Genomic DNA, 20,766 nt, shown 5'->3' with positions numbered 1-20,766 from the left:
TCCTAGCCTCCAGGGTGGAGAAAACAAGTTTGCTCCATCTTCCATGTGACAGCCCTTGAGATATCTGAAGATGCTATCATCTCTCTTCTCAGATTCCACTTTCCCAGGCCAAACATACCAAACTCCCTCAACCATTCCTCATAAGGTTTCCAGACCCTTGATTATCTTGCTCGTCCTCCTCTGCACACATTCCAGCTTGTCAATATCCTTCTTAAATTGTGGTGCCCAAAATTGGACACAGTGCTCCAGGTGTGGTCTGACCAAGTGAAAATAGAGTGGTGCTATTAATTCCCTTAACACCACACTAGACACTAGACTTCTGTTGATGAAGCCTAGAATAGCAGTAGCTTTTTTCTGCATTATACCGTTGACTCATGTTAAGCCTGCTAGATTCTTTTCACATTTACTACTAGCAAGCCAGGTGTCCGTCCCCCCCATCCTATATTGGACACACTGTCTTCCCTGGCCATTCTACTGCCACACTGCTATGGCATGGCTTATTATGCTGTCTGAACTTGTCTGCCAGACAAACTATATGTTGTAACCCATACGATAAATTTTGGCTACATATCGTTACTCTGGAGAACAGTAAACCATGAGCTTAAATTTGGATGACACACAACGGCATCAGCACAGCAACACAACGGCAGCGGAGGATAGCAGCCGCAATCTTCTCTCACAGATCCCACACACTGACATGTTTGCAGTAAGCTATGGTTTGACTGAGCATGACATGCAAATCAGGCTAAACTCAATTTGATAAGGAATCTTTCCAAGGGTATACATGCATTTCATAATTGATGCTTACTGATTCTTCTTAGGAATAAACTATTGGTTTTTCTAGTTCAGAACTGTTCACTCTGAGTTGAGAAGGTCTTCAAAATGCTAAATACTAGTCTTTCAATCCTGCTACCAGAGATTCCTCTCAACTGGTGATAAAAAAACTGGATTTGGGACCTTCTGCATGTATTCAGAAGTAGCAGGACTATGGCTACTCAGAGCAGCTAATCCTTCTATTGTTAGCTGAAGGTGAAGACAACAGGTGCCTGTGCAGTTTTTCTAGTCAAGTAATATATAAAGCAGAGAGAAAGTAGCTGAAGAAGACATGAAGCTTCACAAAATTGTGTCAGAACTAACATCCCAGAGGGGTATTGGCATAGTTGAAGCAACATTGTTTCAGTGAGGCCTGCCAGCAAATTAATTTATCACTCTTGAAGTTTAAATATACTCTTGCCTGTCTAATGAGCATACCGTTTGGTCAGCCAGCCAATTCATTCAGTGAAAGCATTAATTACATAAGAGGCTGTCAGTGCAGTTTCCTCCAAGTGATGTCAGACTACAGCTCTCATTACCTCTATACACAGCTATTTACAGTACGTCTTCTAACCAGGATGAAAAAGTTCTAACACATTTTTAAAAAGTTACGTCAATGATTTCAGATAATTTAAAACAATACACATGTTAAATATAATGCTCTGATCAATACAACCTACCTGGACACCCCTGAGTTGAATGTAGTCAAATATAAACCATGCCAAACAGTGACACATAAAAAACACCATTATATCCCATCTGAACACATGGTGAACTGCCCATCCAATTATCAAGCTTGCAACAAAGCACTCCGATATCGGCTCACAGATTATTGTGGCTGGAACCATGTTGATCCGTAGCTTGGCCCATCTAGAATTAAAAAGGGGGAAATGTATTTTAAAACTGACAATACTTGTCAAGTTAGATTAACAAGATGCTATTTTATTTAAGATCATTTATAGAATGCGTTTCCATTGCAAATACCAAGGTTGTTAACAAAATAAAATCAACACAATGCAGCGATATACAAACATATCCAAAGTTCAGTAGTGTTGGTATGAATGATCAGTGCCCGGAAATGTCTGTTAGTTAGGTTTTTACCAGCCAGTAGAACACCTGCACCTTATTTCCCCATTGCATTTCTGTGTTTGGGGTCTGAAGGCAATAGCTAACCTAGTATTTGGCATGCACAACACAAAAAATATCTGGGATGTAGAGACAAGCCAGGGAAAATGCTGGTACAGACTGCTAAACAAGTGAAGGAAAAACAGCTGGAATTCTACCACTTTGAGAATACAAAGGAATCAATATGGAAGGAGAGCTACTCAAAAAGAACGAACATTGTCTTTTTGAATGCCAATGTTACCTAGGAGGAAGTGAGAATAATAATTGAAGAACCAACAGGAGACAAATGCCCTAGTTTTGTTTTGTTTAATAACTGTTAAAAAGGACTTAGGCTGCAATTATGCACACACTTTCTTGAGAAAAATTCCCACTGAACTCAGTGGGACTTGCTTTCAAGTTTATTTATTCTATTTAGAAGACTTCTCATAAAATAATTTATCCAGGAGGAGCATAAAAACCCACTATAATAAAAGCACAGTCAACATAAATACCCGAATGTAAAACTGGCACAATAAAGCCAGCAAACAATACTATATAGAAAGTACAAAGATAAAACGGCTCTCAAATACCTATGTACACTAAAACCACCAACAGTAGCACAGGATTTAACACAGCATCAAAAAGACATTAATGCGGGTACCAGCCAAGCTTCTCTAGAGAGAGCATTTCAGAGTTGTAAGGCCATCATCAAAATGCCTTCTTTTTTGTGTCCATCCTCTGAGCTTCAGATTGAGAGAGGATACAGAAGGGTCTTTGCACTACAGGTAGGTACATACAGGAAGTACTAAGTTCCCACACAGTGCAGGGCTTTATAGGTCCAAACCGGCACATAAACTAGGCCCAGAAATGAATCTGAAGCAAGCGCAGGAAAGAAAGGACCAGTGAGTTGCATTCATCGTGCCTGCTCACAGGTAACATACTCACTGCCATATTTTGCACCAGCCGAAGTGTCATATAATACATTACAGCAACCCAAGCCATTACCAAATCATGCATGGTGACAGGTATCCATCCCTAAATAGGCTTCAAGCCAGGATACTAGCCTAAAATGAGGATACTTGAGCCTCTAATGACAATGATGGATATTTCAGAGAGGGTGCGACTCCTCCAGAAGAGGTTGAATCCCACTCATGCTGAGTGGGAAGCCCTTAATGTATCATGGGTGAAAGCATCATTATTGATTAAGATGTGTTTCACTCCTAAGTAGCTGCATGACCCAAACACTTTCTCAAGGTAGACATTTATAAAACAGATGCTTTCCCCATTTTGTCTTTGAAAAGCCTCATCTCTTTTGAAAAAATAAGAGGATTGAGAAGAGTGTCCTTTAACTTATTTCTCTCTCTCTGGTTTAACCTAATTCATTTCTATACAGTGACATTTTGCAAGATGGCACAGGTATATATCCACGTTTTTCAAGTGAAAATACCATTCTGGCTATATAAGGACTGGCACTGTCTCTTAATCAGTGGTAAAAGAGGAAATGGTCATTATGATACAGCATAACTATCTACAAATCAGGTTAAAATGGATTAAGATAGATTCATTAGTGTTACATTAGGAAATAAAGGGGGAAAGAGGCGGGGGGGATGGTGAGTGGGGGTGGGGTCGGGTGGCGGTGTTTCTATTTTACTTAATGTATGTGTGGGGTTTTGTGTCAGCGTCGCTTGTGCAGGTTCTCTTTACTATTCACCTGTGTTCCTTTGAACAAGACATCAAATGTATTTACCCAAGATCTAGTAAACTAAGAAAACTGATCACTTTGACAATGTCAATATTAAGAGTGTGGAACAAAAACAAGGTTACTACCACTCTGTGAATCATTGTAATAGATCAGGCAGGATAAGCTATTTAGAATAGATGACACCACCATCTATCAATGCACTTAGTTGAAGAAGGCAGAGTTACCTCATCAAGAAATAAGTGATTTCCTCCGTTCTAATTCTTGAGAATTGTTTACAAAATAAACTAAACAAGGGCTCATTAATGAAACTGAATTGATTTATCATTAGTTTAATGACTGCTACAATTTTAATCACACTATATTGGAAAAGGTAGAAAAACCAGCAGGTTGGCAGTCAGAAATTGAAAACTGATCATATTTATATGCCAATACCAAGCCTTCCCATACTCATGTAGCCATACCACCACTAATACATAATAGAAAAGTACTAACAGACTCAAGGTAACTCTGACCTATGCCCAAGTACAGAAAAATCTGCCAGGAAAAAGCTGAGGGGAATCTCAAAGACTAGCCCCATGCCCCAATACAAGTTGTTGGGAACCACAAGTGTAGAGAGCACTGTTGCACTCAGATCCTGTTTGTGGGCCTTCCCATAGCCATCTGGGGGACCACTGTGAGAAAAGGATTATGTCAGGCTTTTGACCTGAACCAGCAGAGTTCTTATGTGTGTGGTTTTTTTGGTGGGGTGACAACTGGGTGGCTGGGAGGGGCATCAATGGAAGAATTAAATAAACATAGCCAAGATCAGACACAAGTCTTTCCACACAAACACACATCCAAAATGGATTTTAAAAATGATGACTCAACGATGACTGAGATTGCTCAGGGAGCACAGAATGCTACCTTGTTTAGGAGGAGAAGCAGGAATGTGGGGCGGGGACAAGGAAGGGGCTACGACCTCGAAGAGAAGCACTCCATGCTGCAACAGTTGCTGCAGGGCCCAGTTTGTAATTACTTTGCGTTAATGTTTCAAACAATCTCTTGTTCTATATTGCTTTTAATGCTAATTCCTGCATAAAACTTTATGTGAAATAGTAAACTGGTATTTAGCACTGTTGCAGATTGGATCAAAACTATGATCTACAATTGAAGATACCAGAAAACGAAATAATAAAAAGTTCAAATTTTTACCTGATCATTCTGGATTGAAACTGGGAAATTGAATAGGAACCAGAGTTCTGCATTGCAACTTGTGTGGCCATTCCAAATTTCCAGCCCCTGAAAATGAATGCACACCAAGAATGTAACCAAGATAACAGGCAACAGTTCTTGTGACCATTTTACTTCTGTACACTTGTCAAGGACAAACACTAAATTCGTTTACTGAATACGTCTCTTAAATGTTTATTACAGCTGTTAACAGTGCTTCTGAATGTAGCTTATTACTCTACTACTAGGGGTATGCAAAGATCAGAAGATTCTACTTGTATCTCTAGTTTGGGGAAGCTGTCCAATTTGTTTTGCAGTTACTATCTGTCTTTTCAATTCAACTTATTATTTGGGACAGAATTAGATCTGTTAAAGATGAATTTGTTCTCCTTCCCATTCACTATAATGGAGAATTTATAAAACAACTATAACTTTTCTTTTCACAGAAGCAGATATAGTTTGCAAGTGTAGCAGCCTCTCCAAAGCAGATTTAATCTGCAAAGTTGTAAGCAGATACACCCAGGAGTTTTCTGGTGAGCTCAGTTCAAAGTGCTGGTGATGGAATTGGGTTTGGCCAGGGAACCAGATGATTCTCCTCCCCCACCCTGTGGGCCAAACTTGATAGGTGGGTGAAGCCACTCACTTGCCAGTCACCTGACTATTTTGAAATCAAACAGTGTTGGTGAATGCACAGCCTCACAAACTGCTTTTCAAAGCACTCTGCAAGTTTGCAATCGTCTCCGCAAGACCCAATAATTAGCTGACTGCAGTAAGTTTCGCAAGACCCAGCAAAGTGCTCTGCAAGACTCCATTGTGGAAGTCTTTATCAAGATGTGCTATTCAGCTGATTGTTGAATGTTGTGAAGCTAGTTTCAAAGCATTCTGCAAAACCAATCATCTGATTGTAGCACCTTTCACAAGGGCACTTTGCACATGGCCTGGTGGGCCAAATAAGGCCGGCAGGCCAGAGGTTTCCCACCTCTACTTTAAAGACATACAGTCATACCGTGGAAATCAAACAGAATCCATTCCAGAAGTCCATTCAACTTCCAAAACGTTCAGAAACCAAAGTGCGGCTTCTGATTGGCTGCAGGAAGCTCCTGCAGCCAATCAGAAGCCCCGGAAGCCCCGTTGGATGTTTGGTTTCCAAAAGAACATTAGCAAACCAGAACAATCACTTCCAGGTTTGCAGCGTTCAGGAGCCAAAACGTCCAAGTTCCAGAGAGTTTGGGATCCAAGGTACGACTATATATTTTGAACTAAGTTAGAAGAAAGAGTACCTTCACCTATGTAAACTAGCCCATATGTTAATATTAGCTTTGGAGGCTCCGATTATAGGGCTGACAGCAACATCAATTTAAGCTGGCAGGCAGAAGAGAGAAAGTCTTTTCAGCTCTTGTTCCTTGGTTACAGAACTCCCTCCCTGCCAAATTATGTGGCCTCTTCTATACAACTGTTTAAATGGGCTTTAAAAACGCATTTGCTTGTTTGTCTTGAAGGTCTTAATTGCTGCTGGTTTTGAAACTGTTGATATGTTAAATTATTTTTATATGAACCAACCAGACCATTTGCTACACTAGTCAAGAAGTTCATAGAATTATAGAATTGTAGAGTAGGAAGAGACCCAAGGGTTGTCTAGTCCAACCGCCTGCAATGCAGGAAACTCAGCTAAAGCATCCATGACAGATGGCCAGAGGGTGAACTCTTTCTTATAAATAGGTTTAGAAGAATGGTTCACTAGCTTCACTGAACAAAGAATCTTTATTTAAATAGCTTACAGATTAGTTTAATCAGTTTAGCATTATATTGATGTGAGTCAATTATTACTCGTTCACTCCCTTTAACACTGGTAACTGTGCTCCATTGTACTACTTAGGCTTCAGAAGTCACTGGGTTGTATTCAAACAAATCATATTCAACAGTAGACCTGCTGAAATCAATGGCCAAGTTAATCACAGCTATTCATTTTAATGGGTCTACTCTTGAGAATGGATACAATCCAATAGGCATGAACCAATAACATGAAGGCTGTGGGTTATGGCTGGGCTTGACTACGTATGCAAAGAAATTTAAGCAAAGGATGCAGTCAGCTTGAAATAATGTACTCCAAGGAGAACTTTATCTGAATATCATCTTACCTGTCAGCTATCGCTTTGGCCATAAAGTAATCCTCAGCAATGTACTGTGCAAAAGCTATGAGTCCTCCAGCCTGGTCCAAGACATCTTTTCTCATCAAGCAAGACATTCCTGTTACACATTTGAAACCAGTTATATGGGCAGAAATATATGTCCTTGGATGGGAAGTGCCAAAATATACCTGTTAAAAGAAAAAGGCAGGGCTAAGTAATCATCTATGGTTCTCTCCTATCATGGCAGTTTTCTTTAAGACTTGCATTCTTTGCTTACCAATCATTATGAATTCTAATCAGTGCAGAGACAGATGCATAATTAGTCATCTTGAAATTCTGCAACTGTTTGTAAAGTTTTGTTCTGAAAAGAAACCTCTTACCCTTATGCAACCATTTATAGCTATAGTAACATCTGCTGCAAGCACTGCAGGAATCCCAAATGCAACTTTCCTTACTCAGGAAATTTTCTTCTACGATCCATAAAGCTAGAGCATCAAAGATCTATCACATGCTAAAATGGCAGGTATGGATCTATGAAGGTCAACATTATTCAGACAGGATAGAAGCTGTAGCACCTGCTACAGTAGCCTGAGCAAAATTTCTATAACAAGAGTTTTCTAGTAGAAAAAATGGAGAAGGATGACAAGGGATAAGATGAGGGAAAGAGGTATGACAGATAAGAGTTGGATGCAGACAAGGAAAGAAATGCCTCAAAATGTTTCTTTTCACTTAGTAACATTCATCTGAAATTACACTAAACAATACATTGTTTGACATAAAGTGTCAGGTCCGAAACAGGCTTTCCATGGCAAAAAGTGTTAAGACATAAAAGTTAGAACAGCAACACAAAAAGCAATGAAACATCAAATCAAGCAAGCAACAAATGCCCTGTGATTAGACCAGCAGCCGCTAAAGAAACTTTTGTTCCTTTACTGCTCCATGCCACTGCACATAAATTAAGTCTAGTATATTTGCCCCTGAGCAAAATCTCAGTCATGTCCGCAAATATAACAATTCACCTAAAGGAAATGTTACAGGCTTTGTTGTACTAACTACCAGTAGATCAGAATTCAAGAGTGTAGACTAATGGTCTCTCACCCCATATATTGCTTACACAAAAATACAGGGCGCAGAAGAACAAAACAAAAGACATGTGGACAAGAGAAAAAAGACAAATTCTAATGGATTTCTCACTTAAATGTCATTTGAAAGCCCAGATGAAAGGGCTGCTGCTATTATCCTTTTTCTATATGGAATTGTAAGCAATAAAACATTTCAATGTGTTTATTCTTCAACGATAACAAGTAATCTGGAATTTGTTGGAATTTGGATTACAATAGAAGTGAAAGACCAAAAACCTGTTATTAGTCATGCACATTTTTCCTACTCAAATAGCAGTGCTTCTTCTATACTTTTTGAGCTTGAAAATGTGACTAACTCATGGAAATTAAGTATATAAAATAGGAGGAGTGGAACAATTTGGAAAGAAATGAAGAGGACAAAAAGAAACTCACCTGTTCTAGAGTGGCAGCAAAGCCCTGTCTATCTGCAACATAGGGCAGGCCATGGACCAGTCCAACTTTTTCAGTCATTTGATTGGCCATATCAGTTAGTGTATCTGGCGTTACTAAAAATGAAATGTGACTGTGGTTTACATCCATGGATTAATGTTTTTAAAAGCTTATGGATTTACATCCCAATTGTGTCTCTTAACTGGCAGAAAGCTTCTGTCCACAGAATGGTAAAGGAAGCCATTTTCAGCTACTCCCCATCCCTAAATTTGCTCTGAAGGGCATCCAACCCTCTGCAGAAGATTTATGGGGGTGGGGAGCTCAGGGGAGAAGGGAATTGCTTAAAGTGGCTTCCCTCCCATTCTGCTGATGGAAGATTTACCATCCATTGAGCAACACCACTAGATACAATCCTTATATGTTTGGTAAAATATTGGTCTTCTCAATAATATCCAAGTTTTCAAACAGCAGTAGATTATTACATATTGTTTGCAAAATAGTAACAGGAAAGAGTGATAATTCCAAGAAATCCTTTACTCTTTGTTTATAGTTGGTGACAATATTCTGAATATGAGTATTAGGTTGAAATCACGGGGTGGGGGGGAATACTAGAATCAGGGTTGGGACCTGGATCCTTACCTCCCCCCACCCACCTGTCAATCACCTGACATAATAAGTCAGGCAACAGCTTCAAAAGGGATCACTCTTGGCATCAACTACTGATCAGTGATGACAGCATGCTGCTTCACAGGTATGCTGTCAGCACCAATCAGTTGACTGACAGTGCACACTTAAAGGCCCTCTTTGAAGTCCATCCTCAGGCACAGTTTGGATTCAAACTGCATCTGCAGACAGACATTTTCCTCTGTTTGCAGGCATGGTTTGAATCCAAATTACAGTTGCAAATGGACTTTAAGGCAAGCACTGATGATGAACTGATCTGTGGAACTTACAAAGCCCTGCTCTGCTTTGTAAGCACTGCCAATCACTGATCAGCACCGCTTTAGCCCATGTTTCCATGTCTCTATCTGCCCACACCTCAAATCCAATATGACATCAGGTGCAGGGCAGGTGAGGAGGCATGTGGGCTGGAGGTCTGTCCCCCACTGCAGTAGAAGATAAAGACAACCATTACAGACGCTTCAATTTTAAGAGTAAGAGGCAAACTCTAAAATTCAAATTCAACTGCTTAAAGTGTTGCTCAGGCCTGGAAGTGTTGGATCTAGAAGACTTTGTCAGATAGTTGGTTAAGTAATGTGTCTTCCAAAGCTCTGGCCAGCCTGCTGACACCTACCATAATGAGATCTTGATTGAAACAGCAATAGTGAGAAAGGAGGAAGCTTGCTGTTTATTTCTGAGGTGGATTTCAGGATCCCAGTAGCTACAGTAAAACACTGGGCCATAAAAAACTTTTCACAAGATGCACCCGCTACACTAGATACAGCAAGCAAAAGGTGCAAGATGTTCTACTCTAATGCTGATTCAAGGAAATACAGGTTTATTACTCAAGCTTCATCCAAGTGTAATACATAAAGCAAAGCTGGCAGCAGAACTAATCCGTGCTGTAAATTGAGAGAACTTATTTTCCATTTACATGCCATTCCTTATAATACCAGTTGCGGACGATTCTTCTGGCGAACCAGAGCAGTGCACGGAAGCGCCGTTTACCTTCCTGCCAGAGCGGTACTATTTATCTACTTGCACTTGACATGCTTTTGAACTGCTAAGTGGGCAGGAGCTGGGACCAAACAACGGGAGCTCACCCCGTCGCGGGGATTCGAACTGCCGACCTTCCGATCGACAAGCCCTAGGCTCTGTGGTTTAGACCACAGTGCCACCCGCATCCCTAAAGACAAAATACTCTAATCTTAACACAACTTCACTTGTTCACATTAGAACCACGCTATTCTTGCTTTTCCCTACCCCTTTCTGTCTATGCCCTACTATTAACTAGTTACTCTGAAATCTGAATTCTAAATTCTCCTGTCTTTTTTACCTGTCTTACTTTACTCTGTCAAGTGCTATGCACATGGATAGTGTTCAAACAGCAGCAATATCTTTAAGAGCACGTAATGAGGAAACATTTTTAAAAAACCTACTACTGCTGATGGTACACACTTACCTCTTATACCACTATCACAGATCCATATGAGATCATACTTGGCAACTTCATACGCTGGCATTAAATTGTTGATCTTTGGGTTTATTCCAACCTTCTTCCCACCTGAAAAATACAAAATTTTAGTTATTTGCACAAATCATGCATATGTTTTCAGAATATACTGCTCAGTAGTGAGGTGAGGGCTGAAAACTATGGCTGAGGTTGGGAGCCCTCCTAAATTACCACCTGGAGTTTGGCATGTGGGGACAGCAGCAAACAGGCCCTGCATCAGCAGCTCAGCTGACACTAGGGCCCACCAGGACTACAGCATCCTTTTGTTCTTGCATAATCAGAGGCAGCTGGTCAACTATGTACAGAATTACAGGTGCTCGTTTCATTCTTTTTGCTTTAAAACATACCACCCTTTTCTGCAACAAAATGGTGCTTATTCTCAGGTAAGCATATTTAGCACCAGGCAGGGCGTTTTTTCTAAAAATAAATGTTTAGAGGTGCTCTCATTTTCCTACTGCCCCTCAATGAGGCCAAACTTAGTTTCACAAAAATGTTTAGGGGTATGCGTACCCCTGCATCCCCCCCCCCAGAAAAAAAGCACTGGCATCAGGGCACCAGGAGCAAGTTCCAGGGAATCAAGCAAAGGGCCTTCTCGGTAGTGGCGCCTGCCCAGTGGAATGCCCTCCTATCAGATGTCAAGGAAATAAACAAGCATCTGACTTTTAGAAGACATCTGGAGGCAGCCCTGTTTAGCGAAGTTTTACATGTTTGATGGTTTATTGTGCTTTTAATTCTGTTGGGAGCCACCCAGATGGGAGGGGTATTATTATTATTATTCTGTAATCAAGATGGTGCTATGATTTAAAATGTGAAACTTTTTCTTTCTTTTTACAGGGTTAGCAAACTGTTTTACATTTCTCTCTTTCCTCTAATATATGATGTGGGGGACAGGGTGAGAACAGAAATGTTAAAATTGTGCTTTGCTTCACAAGCAAACTAATTAATATGTGGAGCTATCTAAACCACCACCACCCAACAAAGCCATTAAGTCCTGGTTTAAAATTCCCCAGTTGCACCAGTGATATTACTCTGCAAACAAAAATGGAGATGAAAGGATACTTCTCAGCTCAACGTTAAGGTGCTCTGCTATCTGACCAGGTTCTCAACCTTAATGTTACATTTTGATCTAGCTGAGGAGACAATAGTCGGCCGATTCCTAATATCAGCGTAAAGATGGGTTGAGTAAGACTGGGATTGGGAATAAGTGATAGAGCTCTAGGATGTTTATGCATAATCTGCAGTCGTCTATGGATGCCTGCAGCAAGCAGCACAGAGACATAAGATAAGATAGCATCTTGCTAACTGCATCCACATCTCTTAAATGGTGCTGCTGTACAAATCAAGCCCATCATCTTCTATTTACTAAACAGCTCAGCTGATACTACAATAAGCAATAAGGGGCACGGTCAACTTCTCTATTTTGCCACTAAGTGTATTTTGTTGGAAAGCTGAGAATAATATCATCCTTTATAGCAAACATGTTTGCAAACACCTTTGCTGCATTTCCACAGCTGATTTCCACATATACTTGCAAGACATTTTACAAAAGGAGTGGTTAGAGAAGAGAAACTGCAGATCAGGTTCCCTCCCTTTCCCTTTACAACAGAGAACTTGCTGATACAAAACTTAAAGAAAATTTAAAATTTAAAGAAAGCAGCCATTGTCAACGCAGATCCAGAATTGTTACTGCTACATGGATGCTTTCCTGAAAACTCAATTTCTTTTTTAAATTGTTTTGTACTAATTTAAGTATAATTGTACTTTATTGTTAAATCTGACTGTGAAATGTCTTGGGATATATTGAAGGAAGGGCAGTATACACATACAAGAATGGATGGATAAATAGGGCATTCAAGCTATTTCCATTTGGAACAGTGTATGACAGAGATACATTTCAAAATGGTAGGAATCTTTTAATTCTAGATTTATATGGAAGGAGTCACCTGCACAGAAAAGTTATTTTCAGCGCTGTTTGAATTTGATTTACTGATCTTCAACTCTGCAGCAAGAATGCTTTACATACTTCTTGACCAACAGTACTTGCATATTAACATATTAAGCTTTTTTTAAATCTTTTGGGTTCTGTGCCAACTGGTCCAATCTATTCAAAGGCAACAGCATGACAGAACTCTTTCCTCACTCACCTATAAATAGCCTCGCATCAACATTGGGATATTTGCCAAGGAGCTTTTTACACACATCGATGGCTGGATCATCATGATCTTGTACACAAAGAAGCACTTCAAACTGTGAAAAGAGATACAGTGCAAATTGAGATACACACACACACACACACACACACACACACATATATATGAGAAAACAGTTTAATGTTTAATGACAAAAATAAAAAAGGAGAAGGGTGTAAGATGTAAGATATTAGATATTACACTATCTTGTATGTAAAAGCAATATTCTTAAGCTTTCCCCATGAGAAGATAACATTTGTTTCCTCTAGAAAACCTTAGACACAAGCTTTTCTATAAACAGAAATGGAACTTCACAGAAGGTTTACATTTCTGACAGGAGTTCTACGTGTGCTGCTGCCATAATTTGCCCAACAGTTTCCCTAGTTGAATAAAAATAAATAAATCTGTTTTCCATGAGTCCTATGCCACAGAAATCCTAGAGCAGCAGCATTCAGATAAGTTGATAGAAAACATCCATTCTATAAAACAGAATGTGCCAGTGCTTCCCTTTTCTTCTTGATAATATTTCATTTGATGGTTTCACAAATTCAGCCACTAATAATGCAGCCATCAAGCCCTTTCCCCTTGCCCTCCAGAAACCAATGAAATGCATTCATTCATTTCAGGATGTGACTGTATCTTTTGTTCCAATTAGGAAAAATAATCAAGAGACATAGAGTAATAGTGCAGACTTAATTTTACTCAGGATATACCGGTAATTCAACTACTTTCCCAGAAGAGAGCTGAGGTGAGTAAGATTTTAACATAAATATACAGTTCCTGCTTACCCAAAAAGCTTCTGAAAAAATGATACTCATACCTAAGATGGGTAAGCTAACGAGGCTAGATATATTCTACATAAAGTATATACTGCAAATTATCCTTAAGTATTGATTTTGCATAAATGTGAATGGGGATGGGGAAGGTTGATCTTAACATTCTGAATCAGCAATTTTGATAGCAGACAATAATGTTTAACTGACACACCTTTCTAAAACTCTACCATTACAATAAATGTCACCATCACTTGGATTTGAACTTAGGTCCAAAATACCTTAAAGACTGCTTGGGCCCTTCTATCTTAGCTCAATCACTGAGATTATTTGGAGGAGGGCTGTTAGTCCCACCGCCCCCCCCCCTTCCCAATGTTACAAAGGCCCAATTAGCCTCAGCCAGAAGTCAGGAATTTAAAGTCAACAGTCCCATACTGTGGAACATTTTTCCAGGAGATTTAGGAGAAACCGTGCATTTGACTTTCAAGCTAGAAGACTTTATGCTAACAGGCAAATATAGCTGTTTTGAGTAGCCAATCGTTTTAATTATTGTTTTCCATTGCTTTTAGTGTTCTTTTAAATGTTTTTTACATAGAGGGCATTATATAAATATTTCCATTTAAAAAACAACAACCCTGAAGAATGTTGTTCTAAGAATGTTGATTCTTACATTGCAGGGGGCTAGAGTAGATGACCCTTGGGATTATCTACAATTCTATGAAACTTGTGATGTTATACAAAGCTGCAGTAAATAAAAGTTTAGAATCTGGGCCAAATATAATACAATATCTAAAAAGAAATAAAATATGGCTCTTCTCATACTGCACTTATTCAAATTAGCTCTTCATGATATTAGGACTTTCCCCCTTCTCTTAGGAAACAAGCCAGTCACTGCTACCGCAATTTTAAGCACTAGAGAAAACCAAGAAAAATAAAATTACAAAGAAAGGGAAAAGACAGAAGAAATTAAGAACAAGACATCTGTATCCCAGAAAATGAATCGAGGGATTGTCAGATATTGCCAAGATTCCGGGTAGCACATTGTAACTTTATATGCTACAGTGCTTGGCTCATCCAGGGGAATTCCTTCAGTTCATATAGGTCAGTATCAGCTAAGACAGATAAGAGTAAGAGCACTTGGCCAGCAAATTACAGTTCAAAGCATATAGTAGGCAGGTCTGAACAAGTTTTATGTAGTAAGGGAAACAACTGACCCCGTACTCACATCACAAGTTCTGGGAAGACGCTGTCAACATCTGTGAGCTTACATAATACTGTACTTATATGGAATTTATTCATCTACAACATTAGCTATCTTATCAAGCACAAATAAAAGTAAAACATGGATTAATGATAAAGTCATTAAAATTCACTGATCACTTTTGCCAGACCCACTGAAATGAACTGGAGCTGAGCTGGCAAAAACTCTATTCCTAGTGCTTCTGCAAAAGATCTTTCTGAGAAACACAGTATTCTGTACTGGAGGAGAATACTGAAATGAAAGTAGCTCAAGTCCAACAAACCATGCAGGAACAAGTGTAAGCTTGTTATGCACTCTGACCCCAAAGGCCTGTTACCCAGCGGGGGCATAGAAAACAAATTGTTCAGTCCATTTATCGGTATGGAATTAGATGCGTGCTACAACCTATTTTGGTTATTGTTACAGATGCAAGACTTCTGACAGTAATCCACAGCCATCCCTACCTAGTGTGGTGCCCTCTAGATGTTGCTGGACTACAGTTTGCACCAGCCCAGCCCACTGGCCACACTGGTTGGGTCTGATGGGAGCTGGAGACCAACCACCATTGGAGGGCACCAGGTTGGAGAAGGCTGCTTTGAAGTATTATGCATTTTAATATTCCATTAGGCAAGAGAGAAGACCAAGAGGATAGCTTTTAAAAAAAGAAGACTGTTGATACGTACTTTGGGATAATCCAATTCAAAGAAGGTTTCCAAGTTGTTGATAAGGTTTGGATCAACACCCTTTAAAGGCTTCAGAAGTGAAACGCCAGGAAGCTTGCTATATGGCTGTTTGTCTGTCGCTTTCTTGTTTAGGTGTAAGTGCCTAAAAAAAGAAAAATGCTGGTTAGGAACACTGGTTATTTAAACATTCGTATTTTGCTGTTCATTTACAGTTTGATGTAAGGCTAATTACAGTTAAGTTTCTGTAGTAGAGATTGCAAAAATAGCTTTCTGCATGCTGGTGTGCTCTAAATAGCAGGTTAGGACGCAAGGGAAACACCACATCCAACAATTCTACAAGTTTATGTACAGCACACACACCTGACTGCACTTATCTGACTAGGACCCCAAAGGGCAGAATGGATGCACAGGACCAGTCGAGATCTCCCTTTTTTCAGTGCCCACCAAGCTATAGAGTGAATCAGCACTATGGGACCAATGCTCTTCATTCCCAACAGCTGAAACAGGAACTGTTTGCAGAAATAAGAACTGTGTTTTGCAGATCACAGTTTTTGTCCAAGGAGGTAAGAATTTTAAACCAATTAGCTTGCTAATGTTGAATCCCTCCTCTGAGTTTTTTACAGCAATAGATATTTCCTCTCTATACAGTGACAAATTTCCCCAAAAATATTTTCTATTGGTTGCAGAAAAGGGTTTTCCCTCAAGTCTTTAAGCATTGAAGAAAAGTGTTAAATTTCCTCTCCACACCTGCTCTGATAATTAATTATCAGCCATCTCCAGCTGACAGGGTGTTTTTTTTTAAAAAATGCCACTTGGCATTTTATGTCGCATCTAGTTTGGTACAAAATCATCCTAGTGATTATATTAATCATGAGTTATTAATCCATATCTATACTGTACTTTAAACAGGCTCACACTAAAAAAGGAGATGTTTGTAAGTCCTGTGTTTTTAAGTTGCATGCACAGAGGCTGGTAACTTTCTAGAACAGAGCACAAAAACATTTGGGGAGTTGCCATAAATTAGATGTCTATAGAGTTTATACTGCAAAATAACTGTTGAGGTTTCCTTATAATGTAGCAGAAGGTTAACTATGAAAGGACCCGCAAACCCAACCATTAATTTACCCCCACCCCTTTTACACACACTCCCTGAAGTTATTTCTACAGCCAAGTCAGCTGGTTTTTAGAACAGCTGAAATGTGGAAAACAATCTGAAGCTGAGATATGAGTACCATTTCCCCCCTCATGGTCAAAAGAAGGCAATTCTGTGCCAGATTCATGAGATGGTCTGTTTTTAAAAGTATTTTATGGTCTTTCTGATAATGTTTTATGATTTTTATGATATTTTATATTACGTTATTTTTGAATACCACTTACAGATTTTTAAATAAGTGGTTTAGAAATGCCTTTAAATAAGTAAATTTGAGGCAAAACTGTTCCAGCAATTTGGGATGCAGAGAGTTGATGGAGCTTAATTAGTAGACTTGCAAGTAGGTTCACAAATAAGCTTAGGTTACAAACATTTTCAGCAGTCCTCCCACATATTTCTGCCTTAAAGGATTTGTATGCTCTAAAAGAAAAGAACCAAGTTTCATAAAGCTTCCATCACAAATCACAAAACCCAGCAAGCCCAGCATTTAAAAACCTTCCATACACTGGTTGGAATATCAACCCTCTTTCATGCACCCTTTCTAGCAACATCCCTGCCAGGAGCGTCTCTTTCCACAAGGCTATCCAAGAGGAAAAGAGGAGCCACATCCGTGTCCATTTAAGTCAGCATTAAGTGGCTGGTCATTTATTCAATGTGCTCAATATGTTTTGGAGTGGAATTGTAGATCAGAAGTGTTTAATTAAGAAAAAAAAGTTGCTAAAATATTGGTGACAAGAAATGAAGCATTTGTCCCTTTTGCCAATCTCAAACACACATTAACACACTTTTCCTTAAGGTCTACTGCAAGGGCCAGGAGACAGATTAATGCCAGAAAGGAGTTTTAGAATTAACTAAAACTCCCTCATTACTAGGTTTGCCATGTATTAATTCTATGAATGGAGTGCCTTATTTAAACTGACTATCTACTCCTAAATACAGGGTGGCCCAAAAGTAGATATGCTGCTTTAGAATCCACTTTCTTTGTTCTTGATGCAAGTTCACTGTCATCATTCACAATATCAGTTACGAAAAATAATCATTTTATCTGACTCTATCTACCATTCTTTCCAACTGCTACCCTGAAATTTAACTGCCACTTTGTTGTGTGTCAGTTATGTGTACATCTTTTTAAATGCAGTTTATACTGAAGAATCTGTTTATCTTTTCTTATACTGTACTGGAGGACTCTTCAATCAAAGGGCAAGTTGCAAAATTCCTAAATGCAGCTATTTCACTTGGATAATCAAATATTCCCTTTTGATTTTGCCTTTTGACCCCCCCCCCCCCGCTGCCGCATTACAACTTTATTCGTGGTCAGCTGAATATAAAGAAATTATTTTTAGATTGAAAATAAATATGGTGCTCAAATGGCCCATCACAAAGTTTAGAGTGCAGACATGTTAAGGTGCTAGAGGTTTACCTTCCTGATACATTATATAAATGGAAAGCACACCTTATGGTGAGGCAGAAAATAGCAATAAAAATCACTTACACCTATGGAGTTTGCATTACTGTTCCAATTCTCCAAATAAGTCAGATTTGTACACAATGAGAAATGATGGAAGAAACTGAGAGAAAGCACAGGAAGACTGGCTAATACTTGGATGATGTAATGTGGATGCCTAATAAACATGAGGTGCAGCAGTTCCACACAAAACACTAATAGAAGCATAGCTACTAACGAAGTTTTGTTTAGACAGGCTGTTCTAACAACAGAACATCTCATATTTCTCTAAGGATTGGCACATTGTTTGCACAAACATATTATCCATGCAAAGAGGGCAGTATTTCAACCAAGTTTACTTCGAGCAGATTCACTAAAATGAATGTACATGGCCAAGCTGTGTCCACTAATTCCAACAGGTCTCCTCTGAGTAAAACCTATATGAAAACCATTCATGGTTTGTAACCTCAAGATTCTGCATTTTAAGCATCATCTAAATTTCCAAACATCAGCAGTTCAGCCATGTTCTGAAGAAGACAATTTTCCATTATGTGATGCATGCAGAAGAACTCCTCAACACCAAAGTTAATAGGGCAATTCTTCCCTTGTGTCCATACTGTGCATGCCATTGCATTGGGGGTGAGTGACCAACAGACCAAACCTAACTACAGAAAGTAGCACTTAGTTACTGCTGTTCCAAACTCTGTTCAGGAGGAATTTGAAATATACCACCATTGGTGTTGGCTAAGTTCCACTGCATTGCTAAGTCACATCACAGAACTGAAAGGGTTTAAAAACAGGTGCAAGTTGTTCCTGGACCTACCCATAGAATGCCCTTTCAGGAATTAAGGCCATGTTCTGCCAGTGCTCAGTTCCATTGGATGAGCTAAATTGAGGGATTTATGCTATCTTAGCCCCAGTTTAGCCAGGCAAGCCCAAGACCCAAATACAAACTCACTCATTCTGGCAGATCTTGGGTTTGGATTGCACTGAAAGACTCACAAATAAAGGAATGTTCAAATCACCACCCTATACCCTATTATGGTATATTCAGAACAGCTTAATGAGACACCCAAGTACTTGCCATCATTCTGCATATTGTGATAACCACAGTCCAAAGTCAAGTGACTTTGTGAGTGTGTGCACACCTTTATGATAAGCAGGTCAGCCCACAATTAAAATTATTTTAGCAAACAATATCAGGGCCTTTTCTGCGATAGGCTTTGGATCTGAGATGGGCTCCAAGATAAAGTGCAGGGATGCACTTTTCTCATTGAAAGATATGCAAGACTTAGCTGCCAGCTTCTCCAATATTTGTATGGTTCATGATGTTTAATTCTAAGCATTATGTTTGTGATTGCTTTTTATTATGTTACTGTTAATGATTTAACAAGATGCACTGAGCAGATGGAGAAGGCATTTATGATCTCATCTCACTTGCACCATATTTCACCCACTACAGAGATATAAACAATTTTAGTCCAGCTTATTTTTCTTGCTAGCAACTTTGGCTTTGCATGACTAAACTGAAATCCTGTGTACTAAGATGATGTTGCAAAGTGTACAAAGGAGGTGACTATCACATCTTTTCACCCACACAAACTTAAAACAAACCCTGTCTGGATGACAATACATACAAAAAAGACCTACATTTTGAAAGGTTTTTTTAATTAAAAAAACCCCCTGTTTCCAACTAACTTTACCTAAGGGTCAGCTGGAAGAGTCAGTGGGAAATGACCCATTCCCATAAGTAACCTCTTGAGTAGCAAGGAGAGGTGGAACCAAAAAAATGTTCTATATAGGGGTGGGAAATCTATAGCCTTCCAGATTATATTAACCCCATTTCCCATCAGTCTAAGCCACTGTGACCAATTGTCAGGAATGAAAAGAGTTATCATTCAATAACATCTGGAGGACCACAAACTCCCCACCCCTGCTCTGTAGCTTGACTAAGAACCTTTGCATGAGGAACTAAGGGTGTAATCAAATGCTTATTAGTAGTAACAATATTTCTTGGCCACCCCCCTCACCAGAAAAATCCCAGGGCAGGTTACAGTTTATAAAAGTACAATATAATTAGAACAGCAACAACCACCCCACTCAAATGAAATTCCATACAAAACATTAAAGGGAGGACACCAAAATCAATGTTTAATTCTATTCAGAGGTAATGCCCATTAAATCATAGGGGAAGGGCTGTGATTCAATAGTAAAGCACAAACTTTGCATTTTTCAGAAAACTGGCATTTTTTCCTCCCTACAGTCAGCCTGGACTGGGAGTGAGGACAAAGGGAAGCAAACATTTTAGGCTTAGCTGAAAAGGGATTATCTTTTAAGACACCTGTCGAATGCTCCCCAAAGCTTTCTAAACTGTAAAGGACCAATCCCCTTCAAAGGTTAAGAGCATTATTGGAGATAAAGTTTTGCCATAGGGGATCAGTCCATCATAATCTGTAAACTACAGCAGGGCGTGCCCCTTTAACCAACAGGTGAGGTGGATAGCATTGATCAAAGGTGAATTTCGTCCAAGGGCAATTTCTCCCTTAACCAATGCTGTTTTCCCAAGGATCCTCACTGTGTACTCAAAGCTGCCAGATATTTATAAATAGCAAAACAGAAACAAGTGTACACAGGTGCACTTTTCTT

General features: G+C 39.3%; 1 protein-coding gene across 1 annotated transcript in view; it reads right to left on the bottom strand.

The window, feature by feature from the left end:
- The window catches only part of UGCG (UDP-glucose ceramide glucosyltransferase), a 32,607-nt gene that overhangs the window by 3,086 nt on the left and 8,755 nt on the right, over positions 1-20,766 (bottom strand). The window contains exons 2-8 of the mRNA XM_081176766.1: positions 15,527-15,668; positions 12,786-12,888; positions 10,591-10,692; positions 8,472-8,584; positions 6,967-7,145; positions 4,811-4,897; positions 1,494-1,683 (exon numbers count right to left, since the gene is read on the bottom strand). Of these exons, the coding sequence (XP_081032892.1) occupies positions 1,494-1,683; positions 4,811-4,897; positions 6,967-7,145; positions 8,472-8,584; positions 10,591-10,692; positions 12,786-12,888; positions 15,527-15,668 (916 nt within the window). The remainder of the gene's footprint in view (positions 1-1,493; positions 1,684-4,810; positions 4,898-6,966; positions 7,146-8,471; positions 8,585-10,590; positions 10,693-12,785; positions 12,889-15,526; positions 15,669-20,766) is intronic.

The sequence above is a fragment of the Podarcis bocagei genome (assembly GCF_964188305.1).
Source record: "Podarcis bocagei genome assembly, chromosome: 17".
NCBI classification, from domain to species: Eukaryota; Metazoa; Chordata; class Lepidosauria; order Squamata; family Lacertidae; genus Podarcis; species Podarcis bocagei.
The sequence above is the reverse complement of the archived record's forward strand: the minus strand, read 5'-3'. Positions and strand labels throughout refer to the sequence as shown.